At 44.5% G+C, this 15,490-nt stretch overlaps 1 protein-coding gene across 1 annotated transcript in view; it reads right to left on the bottom strand.

The window, feature by feature from the left end:
* The window catches only part of pkn3 (protein kinase N3), a 48,599-nt gene that overhangs the window by 12,343 nt on the left and 20,766 nt on the right, over positions 1-15,490 (bottom strand). The window contains 8 exon segments of the mRNA XM_034217912.1: positions 1,526-1,617; positions 1,852-1,921; positions 3,882-3,937; positions 4,106-4,196; positions 9,400-9,535; positions 9,758-9,833; positions 10,529-10,672; positions 12,317-12,426. Of these exon segments, the coding sequence (XP_034073803.1) occupies positions 1,526-1,617; positions 1,852-1,921; positions 3,882-3,937; positions 4,106-4,196; positions 9,400-9,535; positions 9,758-9,833; positions 10,529-10,672; positions 12,317-12,426 (775 nt within the window).

The following is a 15,490-nucleotide window of genomic DNA, read 5'->3' as shown; positions in this document are numbered from 1 at the left end:
CATGGACTGATTCAGTGCAAAGTAGTACATCGCACACACTTCACTAAGCTTAGGCTCTCTAAAATATATAAGGAAGTGGACCCAACTTGTGACAGATGTAGACAAGCACCGGCGAGTCACGCACACATGTTCTGGTCTTGTCCGGTCTTACACTCTTATTGGACTGACATCTTTAGATCACTGTCAGAAATTACTGGAAAACCGGTCACTCCTAATGCCATGACTGCACTGTTTGGTGTAACCCCACCCACATGCCCACTCTCTTCTCTGGAGACAGCCTACATAGCCTTTGTTACCTTACTAGCCAGACGCCTGATATTGCTCATGTGGAAGTCTCCAACATCCCCTTCACACACCTCGTGGTTAAAAGAAGTCCTAAATTCAGCCAAACTCGAGAAAATAAGGTGCATAGTGAGGGGCTCCTTGGGGAAATTCCACAAGATGTGGAACCCCTTCTACAAGTATATACGGGAGCTGGACATGCCGGATGTCTCTGTACAATAGGGTGATGGACCTGCTGTGTTAAACTGTGATTAGCAGGCGGCTGACTGACCAACAAGTGCTGTGTTTTTATTTTATTTGATATACTTGGTGTTTTTGTTCCATTTATACACACTATTTGATCTCTAAATTGCATTATGGTATTAATAATGGACTTAGACTCAGAGCCTTTAGATCCTGACTTTGTTTTTGTTTGTTTTTTGTTTTTGTCCTGTCGCAGTCCATTTTTTGTTTCGTTTTATTCATTTATTTTTTGTTTTGTCTCTGTTTTTTATCCTGTCGGACACAAATCACACTGTTGTCATCCTAACTTGTTTGCCAACTGCTATTGTGTTGTCTGTCTGGCTGTTGGTTGATAAAAAAATTTAAAAAAAAAGTTTAAAAAAAAAACAAAACACCGCATTGACTTTAAAATATTACTTTTCACTTTCAAAGCCCTCAACAACCTTGCCCCCCCTACCTCTGTGACCTCATCCAACGACACAACCCCACCCGTCGCCTCAGGTCTGCTGAAGCTAACCTACTGTAGTCCATCAGGACAAAGCTCCGGACCTGGGGTGACAGGGCCTTCGCAGCAGCCTCCTCCACTCTGGAACCCCCTCCCCAGCCACGTCAGATCCGCCAACACTCTCACATCATTCAAACAATCCCTCAAAACTCACCTTTTCACTCTTGCCTTCAACTCCTAATCAATCCCTTGCCCTTATTCCTCCTAGCTTAGCACTTTCTACTTTTGTTGTTATTTTGTTTTACTTGCTTGTAAGCGCTTTGAGCACCAGGAAAAGCGCTTTATAAATGTAATGTATTATTATTATTATTATAATAAACAATCCTTTGATGGTTGCTTTAATATCATATGAAGTACTTCTCATTTCCATCCTGTCTCTGTCCCATGAATAGCTCACAGCATAGTGAACAGAGCCAGTTCACAAGCAGCCTCTCACAGTTCTTTAGAAACACGAAGGTTACCAGCGGCATTGACACTAGAATTACATTTAACGTTTCATGTTGAAGAAATGCTCACCTGTCCACTTCGTCACGTGTCACGATGTCTCCTTTCTTCAGGGCTTTGATGGCGCACAGCTTGCTGGACTTCTTATACTCTGCCAGCAGCACCTTTCATCAGCCACAAGATACAGAGGCAATATGAATGCAACTCAACCTTCATATCTTAAACATTTCTAACATTACAGAGTAGATGGGGGCTGAGGAAGGGAGGGAGGGGTTTCTGGAGGGACTTGGACTGGGGAAGATGAGATTGACACCTTTTACCTTCATTTCTCCCTGACTCAGATCTTTGGTTCTGCTCTGGACACTTCTACAGGTAGAACAACGAGAGTAGATGCGTACCTTACCAAAGTGACCTCTCCCCAGGACTGAAATGCAGTTGAAGTCTCTCATGTGAAGTCCTTGGTCCATGCTGCAAGAAAGTGCAAAAGAGCCCGGATTGAAGAACTCCTCACCCATTTTGATCATTTTCTAATAGTTCTGTGTCCTCTGCGATCATATCATAAATAAAAAAGGGTCTTTAATGGCATCATGCATAACAAAGAAGAAAGGCCAAAGTTAGGGTAAATGTATTATGTATAATTTTATAGTTTAAACTTAATATACAGAAAATATATTAAGGGTCACCTGTTGTGCAAACGTCCCTTTGTCATGTCTTTCATACATAAATAATATGTGTCCCCTCTGTGTTAATAGTCTGTGAAAGTCTCAGGAACAACAACCCCCTCTTTTTGTTCTGATCCATGTAAAGGGAAATTCATTTGGTGAGCCTTAATCTTCATTTTCTTTAGGTCTATGCACGTGACCACTCATGATTATGTAAGTGTAGTGTTCCAGTAATGTACAGATGGACAGCGACCTTTGGTTTGTTTGTTCTAACGTGAGACTTAAGGGTGGGGGTAAAGCTGTTCTAACGTGGGACTCCAAGGATAGGGGTCCAGCCTATGGCTATGTGTCCTTCAACAGCAGTGGCTGCCTATGGAACTCGGGTGCATAAAAGCCAGCTGGACAGAAGGAGATGGGGTCAGACTTCCCCAGGCCTACGCGGCAGAGGCACTCTGTCCCTGTACAGCTGAGCAGTATACCACTGCTCTGTTTGTGTTCAATCATTGCTCTTGTTCCTTTTGTAATAAATGTTCAAGATTTGAGAGAAGTCTGAATGCTTTTCATTTCTCACCAGGAAATACATTCATTTCCACCACAATCCATTTCTATAAAAACCTGTCTGAAAATGAGCTGATCAGATTTTGGCCACTCTATGACGTCACAATGTTGTTTGGGTAGTGCAACCATTAGCCAATCACCAACCAAGGTAACCCCCCCCCCCCCCACCCCCCTTTTCACCTGAATCTCCTCCTAGAGCACCAATGTTTTTTTTTTTTTAAACCAATCACTTCACAGAGGGGCGTGGCCAGCAGCAGCAGCTCATTAGCATTTAAAGCTAAAGACACAGAGTCAGAACTTTTGAAACAGGGCTGAAACAGAGTAGATCAGGGGTGCCCAACCTTTTTCTAACCGAGAGCTACTTTTAAAGTTGCCAGTCTGCCGAGATCTACCAGTCCAAATAGAGAGGCGTAGTTACCGACAGCCTACTACCAGGTAAATACACACTTCTACTTGTATAAAACTGACCTTTGTACGATGAATACTTCATAAAATACTGCAGATCCTTAACCAGTGGAAATGGACTGCTGTGCATTTAGCTGTCCTTTCAGGCCCCTCCCCTTTTGGGAGCGTTGGGCAGAATTAGGAGGGAATTCCGTCTCGTAGCGTTTGTGCACTGTTTTGAAATGCCGCTCCTAAATTACCCTTCTTCAATAAAGCCACGCTCGCATTGCAGATGAGACAGATGGACTTTGAAGTGGAATAGATACACAAATAATCATCCTCCCACTTGGAGTGAATATTATATATTTTGGGCTTTTTTGCTTCTGCCATAATTGCGGTCTTGTGTGTGCGGACTGTCACTCCTGTTGACACGGACAACGTCAGCGAAATAGTGCCCACTGCTCACCAGCCACGCCCCAACACATGGGGTCACGCCGGCCAATCACAAAGCTTTGATGCGTTCAAGTGCATTATTCTGGCACGGGAAGATTATGTTATAGGACATTAACGATAAAACAGAATGTTGTTGTTCTATTTTTAGACACATCTCGCGATCGACTGGGAATCTCCCCGCGATCGACCGGTCGATCGCGATCGACTGGTTGGGCACCCCTGGAGTAGATTATGGGATGCTGCAATGATCTGTTTGGTGTTTCAGCCAATCAGAGACAGGTTCTGTATATATCTGAGACCTGGAATATATTGATGAAAAAGAGTGTAATAGGGGACCTTTACAGCTGATATACCCTCTCAGTAGGACTTACTGTGGGTGAATTGAGGGATTTCTCCTGGGCTTCGGGCTCTTGTTCTCACTAGGACACTGTCAGGGAATAGAATTAAAGAAACACATGAAAACTAAATAAAAAACAAAGGAATTGATTTCAAGAGAGAAACAGGACACACCACTATATTAAACAAAGTAAATATGATCTGCCATTAATCCCTTATTTTACTGGCAATTATAACATAATAATGTAGGAGTGTTCACCACTGGAGATTCTTTAGTGTGCTTTCTTGTGCGATGTGGAGATGGGCTGCTCTGCTCTTCAGGGTAATGTAGCCCCAGCAAAGCAGGGTCTCTGAAACGAGAGGAAGAGGTTACTTCAGTGCTGCCTTGTGGCTGCTCTTAGTTTAGTTGACTATCTTAGATTCATTTCTTTAAACATTAGTGATGTTAAAAAATGAACAACCAAATCTTTTTACAGTCCAGTATGTGGCCTGTCAAACGTCCACACAAAAAACCACAGAGCGTAACGTATGTCTTTATCATGCTGTTTATCATCAAACACCATGAACTATATTAACAAACATTGACATGTATCAAGTGAAAGTAACCAACACTGAGAGCAGAGTGTGCACTCACACTAAAGTTACAGTCTCAAAGCACAAGATATAAGAACCTCCTGTTCTCATGAGGGACTGCACTCCTAACAGTGCCCACTATATCCACTTTGGATCTACAGTTTGAAAATAATGTCATGTTCTTTACTTCTTTTGACTCATTAATCATGTTCTCTTATCTTTTTTTCATAGATATACAGATGTATATTTGTTATGTATAGTCTAAGTCTATTTTGGGTGACGGTGAGTGGAGTGGGTCAGATAAAGTGCAGTGAAACAAACAAGAGTCATTTTTAAGCAAACAACAGGAATGGTGCATTTGTAGGGGACGTTGTTTTAGCAACGGATTGATCATCATTGGATTGAGTCTAAATAAACGATGACAATCCAAACAACTTCAATCAAAGCTGCTGTCCTCTCCTCACTACACCCAGAGCTGGGTCCTCCTCACTACACCCAGAGCTGGGTCCTCCTCACTACACCCAGAGCTGGGTCCTCCTCACTACACCCAGAGCTGGGTCCTCCTCACTACACCCACCCAGAGCTGGGTCCTCCTCACTACACCCAGAGCTGGGTCCTCCTCACTACACCCAGAGCTGGGTCCTCCTCACTACACCCAGAGCTGGGTCCTCCCACTACACCCAGAGCTGGGTCCTCCTCACTACACCCAGAGCTGGGTCCTCCTCACTACACCCAGAGCTGGGTCCTCCTCACTACACCCAGAGATGGGTCCTCCCCACTACACCCAGAGCTGGGTCCTCCTCACTACACCCAGAGCTGGGTCCTCCTCACTACACCCAGAGCTGGGTCCTCCTCACTACACCCAGAGCTGGGTCCTCCTCACTACACCCAGAGCTGGGTCCTCCTCACTACACCCAGAGCTGGGTCCTCTCACTACACCCAGAGCTGGGTCCTCCTCACTACACCCAGAGCTGGGTCCTCCTCACTACACCCAGAGCTGGGTCCTCCCCACTACACCCAGAGATGGGTCCTCCTCACTACACCCAGAGCTGGGTCCTCCTCACTACACCCAGACTGGGTCCTCCTCACTACACCCAGAGCTGGGTCCTCCTCACTACACCCAGAGCTGGGTCCTCCTCACTACACCCAGAGCTGGGTCCTCCTCACTACACCCAGAGCTGGGTCCTCCTCACTACACCCAGAGCTGGGTCCTCCTCACTACACCCAGAGCTGGGTCCTCCTCACTACACCCAGAGAGTCCTCCTCACTACACCCAGAGCTGGGTCCTCCTCACAACCCAGAGCTGGGTCCTCCCACTTACACCAGATGCTGTGTCCTCCACACTACACCCGATGCTGGGTCCTCCTCACTACACCCAGAGCGGGTCCTCCTCACTACACCAGAGCTGGGTCCTCCTACACTCCACCCAGCAGCTGGGTCCTCCTCACTCACACCCAGAGCTGGGTCCTCCTCACTACACCCAAGAGCTGGGTTCCTCCTCACTACAACCCAGAGCTGGGTCCTCCTCAACTACACCCAGACAGAGCTTGGGTCCTCACCCACTACACCCAGAGCTGCGTCCTCCCCACTACACCGCAGAGGCTGGGTCCTCCTCACTACACCCAGACGCTGGGCCGGTCCTCCTTAACTACCACCCATAAGCTGGGGTCCTCCTCACTACACCAGAGCTGGGTCCTCCTCAACCTACACCCAGAGCTGGGTTCCTCCTCACTTACACCCAGAGCTGCGGTCCTTCCTCACTACACCCAGAAGCTGGGTCTCCCTTCACTACACAGAGCTGGGTCTCCTCACTACATCAGAACAACTTGAGCTGATCAAATATCACAATACCCTATCTAACATCCTCCTTTTGTCTTTCCTTTTCCTACTCCTTTCTTTACTTTTGTTATGTATTCTTTTCTTTATTGTCATTATTTATCTTCATTCTTCTTCATTATGTGTACTTAGGTTGGTTATAAATACTTTTTGTTTGTACATATGTTTGGTTTGCACTGTGAAAAATGATAATACAAAGTAAAAAGATAAATGAAATATACAGAATATTGCATGGAAATGATGAATAAAGTTGACATATTGTTATTGTTGACGATGCCATGATCTTAGGGCAGGAATACCGTGAACATAGTTTAACGTGACAGAGGAATAAATACACACATACACCGTCGGCTTTGCTTCAACCGGAAGAGACACGTTTTATTGTGCATGTCCCTTTTGTCCCGGGAATACAGGAAGTGATTAGTATAAGAGTATTAAATAAACAAATTCATATCTTACAATTCAACACCCCCACTTACTCTTATACTGCACACATTCTCAACATGAATTAAAATGTAAACACCTTGTACACTTGCACAATAACACTGTTTGAAACTTCTGGGGTTATTTACATTCCAAACAAATACTTTACAAATGTCTCCCTTTTGACCTTTGTTGCAGGCTTAGTGAAAATATCAGCAACCTGTAGGGCAATAGTCAATGGTTATCATGTTATCACAAAATGATACTTGATATCCACATGTTTACATCGTTGACGACATACTGGGTTCTTGGATAGAGCAATTGCACCCTGGTTATCTTCAAAGATGTTCACAGGAGTATATCGACCCTCACTGTCCATGCTCTCTATTAGCTGCACAAGATACAAAGGCTCTTGTGCTGTGGCAGCCAGTGCCATGTACTCTGCCTCACAGGTCCACAAAGCTACTGTTTGCTGTTTCTTTGATCTCCAAGAAATAACAGGCCCATTGCTAGTTAGACTAAAACAGTACCGTCTGTCATTTTGGTCTGTTGCCCAATCCGCATCACAGTATGCAACAAGTTTCAGTTTTTCATCTTGTTGTTTCAAACATAGCTCCTGATTCATTGTGCCCTTTAAGTACCTCAATACATGTTTAGCAGTTAACCAGTGTTGTTCTTTTGGCTCTGAAAAATACTGTGACAGTTGACTGACTATCCAACTGAGATCAGGCCGTGTAGATGTCATTAAAGCTGCCTACCACTTCACGATATTGTGTTGCATCAACAGCTTCACCATCACCATCAAAGTGTTGTTTCTGTTCAGATGGGCTGGACCTTGGCTTACAGTCATTCATACCAAACCTTTCCAGTATTTTTGTAATGAACTTCTTTTGACCCATCTTTATTTCTCCTTTTTCCTGAGTAAAGTCAAGGAAAAGATTAAGTTTCCCAAGATCCTTCATTTTCAATTTTGTGCTCAACATTTCTTTCACAGTATTAATTATGTGAATATCATTAGCTGCGATAACTAAGTCATCCACCCAAATAATCAGAATGGTCCTCTCATGTTCTATTCCTTTACTGTAGACACAGTAATCAGCCGTTCTCACAGAGATGATCATGCAACATTTCATTCCAGTTTCTTCCAGATAGTTTTAACCCATACAGTGATTTATTCAGCTCGCAGACTAGCTTTTCATCTGTGTCTGACTTGACCTCAAAACCTTCAGGTTGCTGTACATAGAGCTCACAATCAATTGGAGCGTGTAAATACGCAGTTTGAACATCTATCTGATGTAGCTGTAAGTCATGTTGAGCTGCCAGTTGCATCAAGCTTCGTACTGATGTCATGTTTGCAGTCGGGGAAAATGTCTCCTGATAGTCTATTCCTGCCACTTGACTATATCCCTTTGCAACATATCTGGCTTTATATATCTCAGTCTTTTCTGTGTTTTCTTTGATTGTATATATAGACCCATCTACCCCCCACTGACAGAGTACAGCTACTTGCAATGGGCCTGGTCTACAAGATCCACTACACCTCTATGGTACCCATGTACATGTCAAAATTCTTCCCAAAGGTCAAGGAATACCATGATCATAACACCAGAGGGAGCTCCACAAATCATGTGAAACCCAGATTTGGCACAAAAAAGGGGGAATACACGTTTCGCAATTATGCCACATCAAGGTGGAACGCTCTTCCCACAACTGTAAAGGAAAGTAAAACTATACTTACCTTCAAAACCTCTCTCAAAGAGCACCTTCGGGGGAGAGCATTGCAAAACTGGCCCCGGTAATGGTACAAATCTCAACCTGTCGTTCAATGGACAGCTTCCCCCCCCCCCCATCTATGTATATACTCGCATTTTAGACTCTGTTACTAACTGTATATCTGTAGACTTGGTATGTCTTAAATGTCCGGTTAGGATGTATTAGAACGAAATCTAAAATGAAAATTGTAAATAAGCAATCTGTATGTAAAAAAACCACCTGTATGTAAATTGTAAATAAGCCATCTGTATGTCAAATATGTCTTATATGTCTTAAATGACATGATGAATTGGAAATGGGGGACCCTGATGTAAACAAGACGAAAGTCTTTCTCTGGTCTGCATCCCCTTAACAATTGTATGTTTTGAGCTGTACTGTACTGTACCCAATATACAAGCTGTTAATACACTTTTCAATCAATCAATCAAACTGCATTGTTGCCCTCTGGTAGTGTGGTCAATGTGAATGTGTCATTTTCCTTAAGAGAATTCATTTCCTCCTGCATAGCATCAGTCCAGAGTTTACTACACTCTACTTTACATTCGTAGTCCTCTAAATACTGAGGTCTCTTCCTTTCTCTTTGGGGATAGCTTCTATTTTGACCTTCTGCTTCCTTTCCTGTCTGAGTGTTTGTGTCATCTGTCTCAGTTCCAGCCTCCTGTGTCTCTTTTGGACACGAGTCAGTCCCCTGGGTTTCTGGCTTGGTGGATACAAACCCTTTCTCATAAAAATCGTCATCCCTTTCCTCCAAATCAGTCTGTGTATGTCGCTCGACTACACTTTTTGTGACAAACCAGCGTGTCTTGCTCTCCTAACTCTGAATGCAGGTCAGTGAGTTACTCTCAGCCCTCCAAAGTGGAAAGCTGAGCAAAGACAACAATTGGCCACTTTTATGACAGCGTTGTCACAGCTGTGTCAGAGAGAAGTTTCTGGCCCACAGAGTCTTACCGTGGCGGGGAAGTGTGGCCAGCTAAGGGAGGGCTCATGGGCTCCAGGGAGCTGCAGGGGGGCAGGATGCTCATCATCAAACGGCCCCACGTAGCAAAGTTCATGTTCATCTGGGCCGCACGCAGGAAGTCCTTCCCTGAAGACAATAACGAGATGGATCAGAACTGTATACTCAAAGGAAATCTAAAATATATCATAATAACAAATGTTTAACAAAAGGATGTCAGATTTATTTTTATGTCTTATCATTTTGTTAACAGTAAACTATAACTAAAGAGAGCCTGAAACACGACTTCAACAAGCTAAAGTAATAAATGAATATTTGAAGACATGATGCAATATGAGAACATGTTGCTACCTTTCTCTTTTGGGAAGATTCTCCTCTGCCTCTGGAGTTTGGAGCGCCGCTCAATGACAGGACTGATAAACGTCACCTGGAAATGAGCACAATTGTGATTTTTATTTGGGACGGATGTAACATGGATATTTGTGTGGCTGTGTGATATTTATTTTAATCGCACCTATTAATCCCCAGCTGATTGCTCAATAATAGAAAACAAATGATAATATACATATATGAGTCAAACTTTTCATTTTTAAATATTCAAGATTCAAAGGCGTTTCATCGTCACATGCACAGTAGCTACAGTGTACAGGCAATACAAATCTTTAGTTGAAAGGCCCTCCAAAAATGCAACATAAATGTATATAAGACATAAAACAATAACACAAAAAAAACAATAAAAATAGTGCAAAAAGAAACAGTAAAATAGAGTGGAATAAAATGGTGCAATATTATGTTGCAAGACCAATGTGCAAGTAATGAAGATGAATTAAACTATATACATGTAAAAAACTAAAATAATACAATAAGCAAAATGATGCAGAGAATGATTTTAGTGACCAAGTAAATGCAGGAGTCTATATACATGAATAGAAGAAGATAAACAAGAATGAAATACTGTACAGTGAAATGTGTCATGTGTATTAGAAGCCAAACTTTTATCTGGAATGAGATTGATCGCATTCATATGTGAGAAGCACAGTGTCCAGTGATGAGTCAGTGCCTAAGTGTAGTTTGAATATAGAGATGCAGGAGGAGATAAAGGCGACATATGACAATATGAACCTCAATAAAGAGCAGGCCCTGGGGCTCCAGCTGCAGACACATGCCATGCCTCTGATTATCCAGGAAGTCCTCCAGCCGCAGGAACTTCACCCCGCTCAGCGCCCGCCAGTCCTTCCTGTACACAGCGATCTCCAGCTCCCTGGACTACACACACACACACACACACACAACACACACACACACACACACACACACACACACACACACAACACACACACACACACACACACACACACACACACACACACACACACACACACACACACACACACACACACATCACACACACACACACACACACACACACACCACACACACCACCACACACACACACACACACACCACACACACACACCACACACACACACACACACACACACACACACCACACACACACACACACACACACACACACACACACCACGTTTCCTTGAGACTTATCCTAACCATAACCAACACATGCCTAACCCTTACCCTTAACCCTAACCAAGTCTTCACCCTAAAATTAATGATTCCCCTTATGGGGACCTCCAATTTGTCCCCATAAGGGAGGCGAGTCCCCACACGTGACTGTGTAAACAGATTTAGGTCCCCACAAGTATAGTAATGCTAGGCCACACACACACACATTTATAAATGGGATTTTATCACATCGTTGCCTGCCAAATACTGAATGAATACATTTGGTGGAGCAGCATTATTGTTTTGTACTCATTACATTACATGTTACTTGTTAGACGCTTTTATCCAAAGCGAGTTGCATACTCAATACTGTGGGCAATCCCCACAGGAGCACTTTGGGGTGAAGTGTCTCAGGGACACAACGACATGCTGACTGCAGTGGGGTTTGAACCTGTGCTCCCCTGATCCCAACACCAACGCTCTATCCACTGAGCCACACGCCTCCCTACTCCCCATGACTTGTCCTTTTAAATGTGAAGGCTGAGTGATAGACAGAGAATGAGAGCTGGAATGTTCACTGCAATATCTAAACATGAGTCTTAGGGATGGGGTGTAAGGGTAAAGCCAGATTAGATCAAATGTCCGAGGATTAGCAGAGACTCACTGACAGCTCTGTGTTATTGTTCTGCTGTTGACAGATGTTCACCATTAGGGAACATTCAGATGACATTTTGCAATAAACGAGTGTTAGTTGAACACAAACTGCAGCAGCTATCATGAGGAGGAGACAGCAAGAAGAGAGTCTCTGGAACTATTTGACAGCGGGCTGATCATGGTTAACTGTTGTAGGTCACATTAGGCCCAATAATGCAGATGATTCGAATCGGCTGGTTCCTTTATAGTTAGCATGGATAGTGAAGCATGCTGTGCCTTATAAACATGTGTACAGGTGACTTCTCTTTTTGGAGAACTGTAATTGTTTTCTCACAGAAAATGTTACTTGATGCCTCATATGTGTTTTATGATTATCATTTGTATGTTTTTCTTTAAAGCATGGGAGGCGGATCATAAGTTGATTTTCTAAACAATATATTGAGCTAGCAGCACATTATTAAATTAACCTTTAGTTATTTAGTACTTCCTAGACAACACCATCATTACCCTCTATCTGTAACATGTGAACCACACTTTCTTTACATTCAAATACTGCTCTTTCTAAGACAGCAGTTTTACTATAAATATATTTTTTGTAAAACTGCAGTATTACAGTCAAGGAGCAGCAACTTAGTTAGTTCTCAGGTTTCAAGCAGGATTGTGGAGTAAGCATTAGACAAGAGCAGTTGTGTATGAGTTAGTTTGTGGGTCTGTTGCAGTGCAGCCACTGACCCGCTCCAGTTCGATGTTGAAGCTCTGGCCCCACGCCTCTTTACCCAGAGGCCTCCACTGGGAACGCCCCACGATCCTGTTGTCCACCTTCAGCACAGCACTGATCTCCGCTGACAGACACAGAACAAATATATTGTATGATAAGAAAGAGAGCAGCATTGTTTGTTGTCATGGTGACAGCCATATTCTTCCATAATTAAGCTTGGTGAGCAGTATCATTTTTTGCTTTTAAAGCCCCCGACCCTCAATATCTATATCTGTCGTTTGTAGTTAGGTATATCTCTATCAGTTACATTTATATCATTTCAGTTTTACTGCATTGAGTAGTTTAGGCCACATGTCAAAATATTCGTAAGACTTGTTATAGGCACTAAGATCCATTTCATTTGAATGAAATGGATAGTTTAAAACTCACCTTTTCAGACAAGCTTTTAATGTGTGATTGATGCCGTGTCATTGTGACAAATGTGGTTCTATTTCGTCCCTACTGACCGCCAGAGGCGGTGCTTTAAGCACTGAATATGTCCATCGTGCGCATGCGCAGCTCGAGTACCAATAACAACAAAGTCACCTGTGACCCACGTGACACCGGCTATATCAGCCGGTGTCGTCAGAGGATCTGTTCCTTTCATCTTCTCGCTGCGCGAGGGTACCGTGGCTACATTTTTGTAGCCTACAGCGTTCAGGTTTGAACGTTTGATCTGAGGGATTTCTCTGCAAGCAGCTGGCCGCGTGCAGCTTCGTGACTGACAGTCAGAGCTACGGGTCGTTAACGCGTCCTCCAGGAGCTGTGGCCGGCTGTGCGCTGTGCAGAGCCTCGACAGACAGGTTGGTGTCAGCTTGTTGCTGGTGATGGCTGTGTCCCCGCACCCTCTCCCAGCCAAGTTGTCCTGATTGCTGTCTTATTTTTTGTTTGGCTTAGACTTTCTGGTGACGACAGTGTTCCCGCTTCCTCTCCCATAAAGTTGCCCTTATGCTCTTTTGAAAGTTCTGCTTGTTGCGTTGTGCCCGAGCTATCATTAGCATTTGAGTCCCAGCTTTGGCTGTGTCCCTCATTCAATTTAACCCGTTTTTCGTTTAGATGCAGAGAGTAAGGTAAGTACTTTCTATTTCTTAGAAGCTATTATCTGGTCTTAACATTTGTGTTCTGACTTGGTCGCTTGATTGTTAGCAGCAGCCGCTTGGCTAACACGTTGCTGTTAAGCTTAACTATTAACTCAGCCGGTGAGGGCAGTGCTCCCGCTCCCGGTAACATAGGGTTTGATTGCAGTAGCGCTAGATTGTTGTATTACTGCTCCTAGTACTAGATTCCTAGCACTAGGATGATATGCAGAGAACATCTTCACTGCGGGTGCTGTGTGCTCCGCATGTGCGGTTACTACTGTAACCATGGCCTACGGTTCTATGCGGGCTGTTCTCTTTCTTAGAAGCTAATTATCTGGTCTTAACATTGTGTTCTGACTTGGTTGCTTGATTGTTAGCAGCAGCCGCTTGGCTAACACTTTGCATGTACTGTTAAGCTTCATTATTTAACTCAGCCGGTGAGGGCAGTGCTCTCGCTCCCGCTCCCGGTAAACGCATGGTATGGTTGCAGTAGCGCTATATCGTTGTATTTACTGCTCCTAGTACTAGACTCCTAGCACTAGGACGATATGCAGAGAACAATCTTCACTGTGTGCTGTGTGCTCTGCATGTGTGGCCATTAAGGAGGATTTCATCCTCCCAATATTATATTATCTAGTGGGCAGCCGTTTGGCTGACACTTTTAGGCACCGGCCACAGTTACTACTGTAACTAAGGTTCTAAGCCGTAAGTACTGGCCATAATTACTACTGTAACTACGGTTCCAAGCCGTGTAAGTACTGGCCATAATCAATACCGTAACTACGGCTCTATGCTGTGTAAGTACTGGCCATAGTTACTACTGTAACTACGGTTTTAAGCCGTAAGTACTGGCCATAGTTACTACTGTAACTACGGTTCCAAGCCGTGCAAGTACTGGCCATAGTCAATACCGTAAACGGCTCTATGCTGTGTAAGTACTGGTCATAGTTACTACTGTAACTACGGTTATATGCCGTGTGAGCACTGGCCATGGTTACTGCTGTAACTACGGCTCTGTGCTGTTCTCTTCTTTAGAAGCTAGTTATCTGGTCTTAAACATGTGTGTTATTTGACTTGATCTCGCTTGATCGTTATCAGTAGCTGCTCGGCTAACGTCTTGCGTGTACTGTTAAGCTTCTTTATTTTACCCAGCTAGGTGAAGGCAGTGCTCTCGCTCCCGCTCCCTCTACCGGTAATGCGGATGTAGCTACAGTACATCCATTTTTCTGTTTGGTGAGTAGTAGCCACCGCTCCTGGTAGACGCGGAACTGCCTTGTTTCTCCGTTAAGCAGGTAGCTGGTGAAGGCTGTGTTCCCGCACCCGCTCCCGGTTACGCTGCATCTGGCATTCGTCTCTAACTCAACCAGTGAAGGTAGTGTTCTCGCCCCCGCTCCTGGTAGATGCTGAACTGCCTTGTTTTTCTGTTAAGCAGGTAGCTGGTGAAGGCTGTGTTCCCGCACCCGCTCCCGGTTACGCTGCATCTGGCATTCGTCTCTGACTCAACCAGTGAAGGCAGTGTTCTCGCCCCCGCTCCTGGTAGGCGCTGAACTGCCTTGTCTTTCCGTTAAGCAGGTAGCTGGTGAAGACTGTGTTCCCGCACCCGCTCCCGGTTACGCTGCATCTGGCATTCGTCTCTAACTCAACCAGTGAAGGTAGTGTTCTCGCCACCGCTCCTGGTAGACGCGGAACTGCCCTGTTTTTCAGTTAAGCAGGTAGCTGGTGAAGGCTGTGTTCCCGCACCCGCTCCCGGTTATGCTGCATCTGGCATTCGTCTCTAACTCAGCCGGCAGTGTTCTCGCCCCCGCTCCTGGTAGACGCTGAACTGCCATGTTTATTAATCCAGCCAGGTGAAGGCAGTGCTCTCGCTCCCGCTCCCTCTGCCGGTAACGTGGGTGTAATTACATCCCTCTTTCTGTTCGGCGAGTAGCAGCAACGCTCTACTGTTTCCATTACTTTGGAAGGTGCACATCTCATTTCGGCAAACATTTCAGGGCTTTGTGGACTTAATCCATGACAAACTGGAGTTGAGACCAGGAGGCGGAGTCGCAGTCTTACACGCTTCTCTGCGCT

Source organism: Gymnodraco acuticeps, unplaced genomic scaffold (genome assembly GCF_902827175.1).
Source record: "Gymnodraco acuticeps unplaced genomic scaffold, fGymAcu1.1, whole genome shotgun sequence".
Taxonomy (NCBI): Eukaryota; Metazoa; Chordata; class Actinopteri; order Perciformes; family Bathydraconidae; genus Gymnodraco; species Gymnodraco acuticeps.
This window is presented reverse-complemented; position numbering and strand designations above follow the sequence as displayed.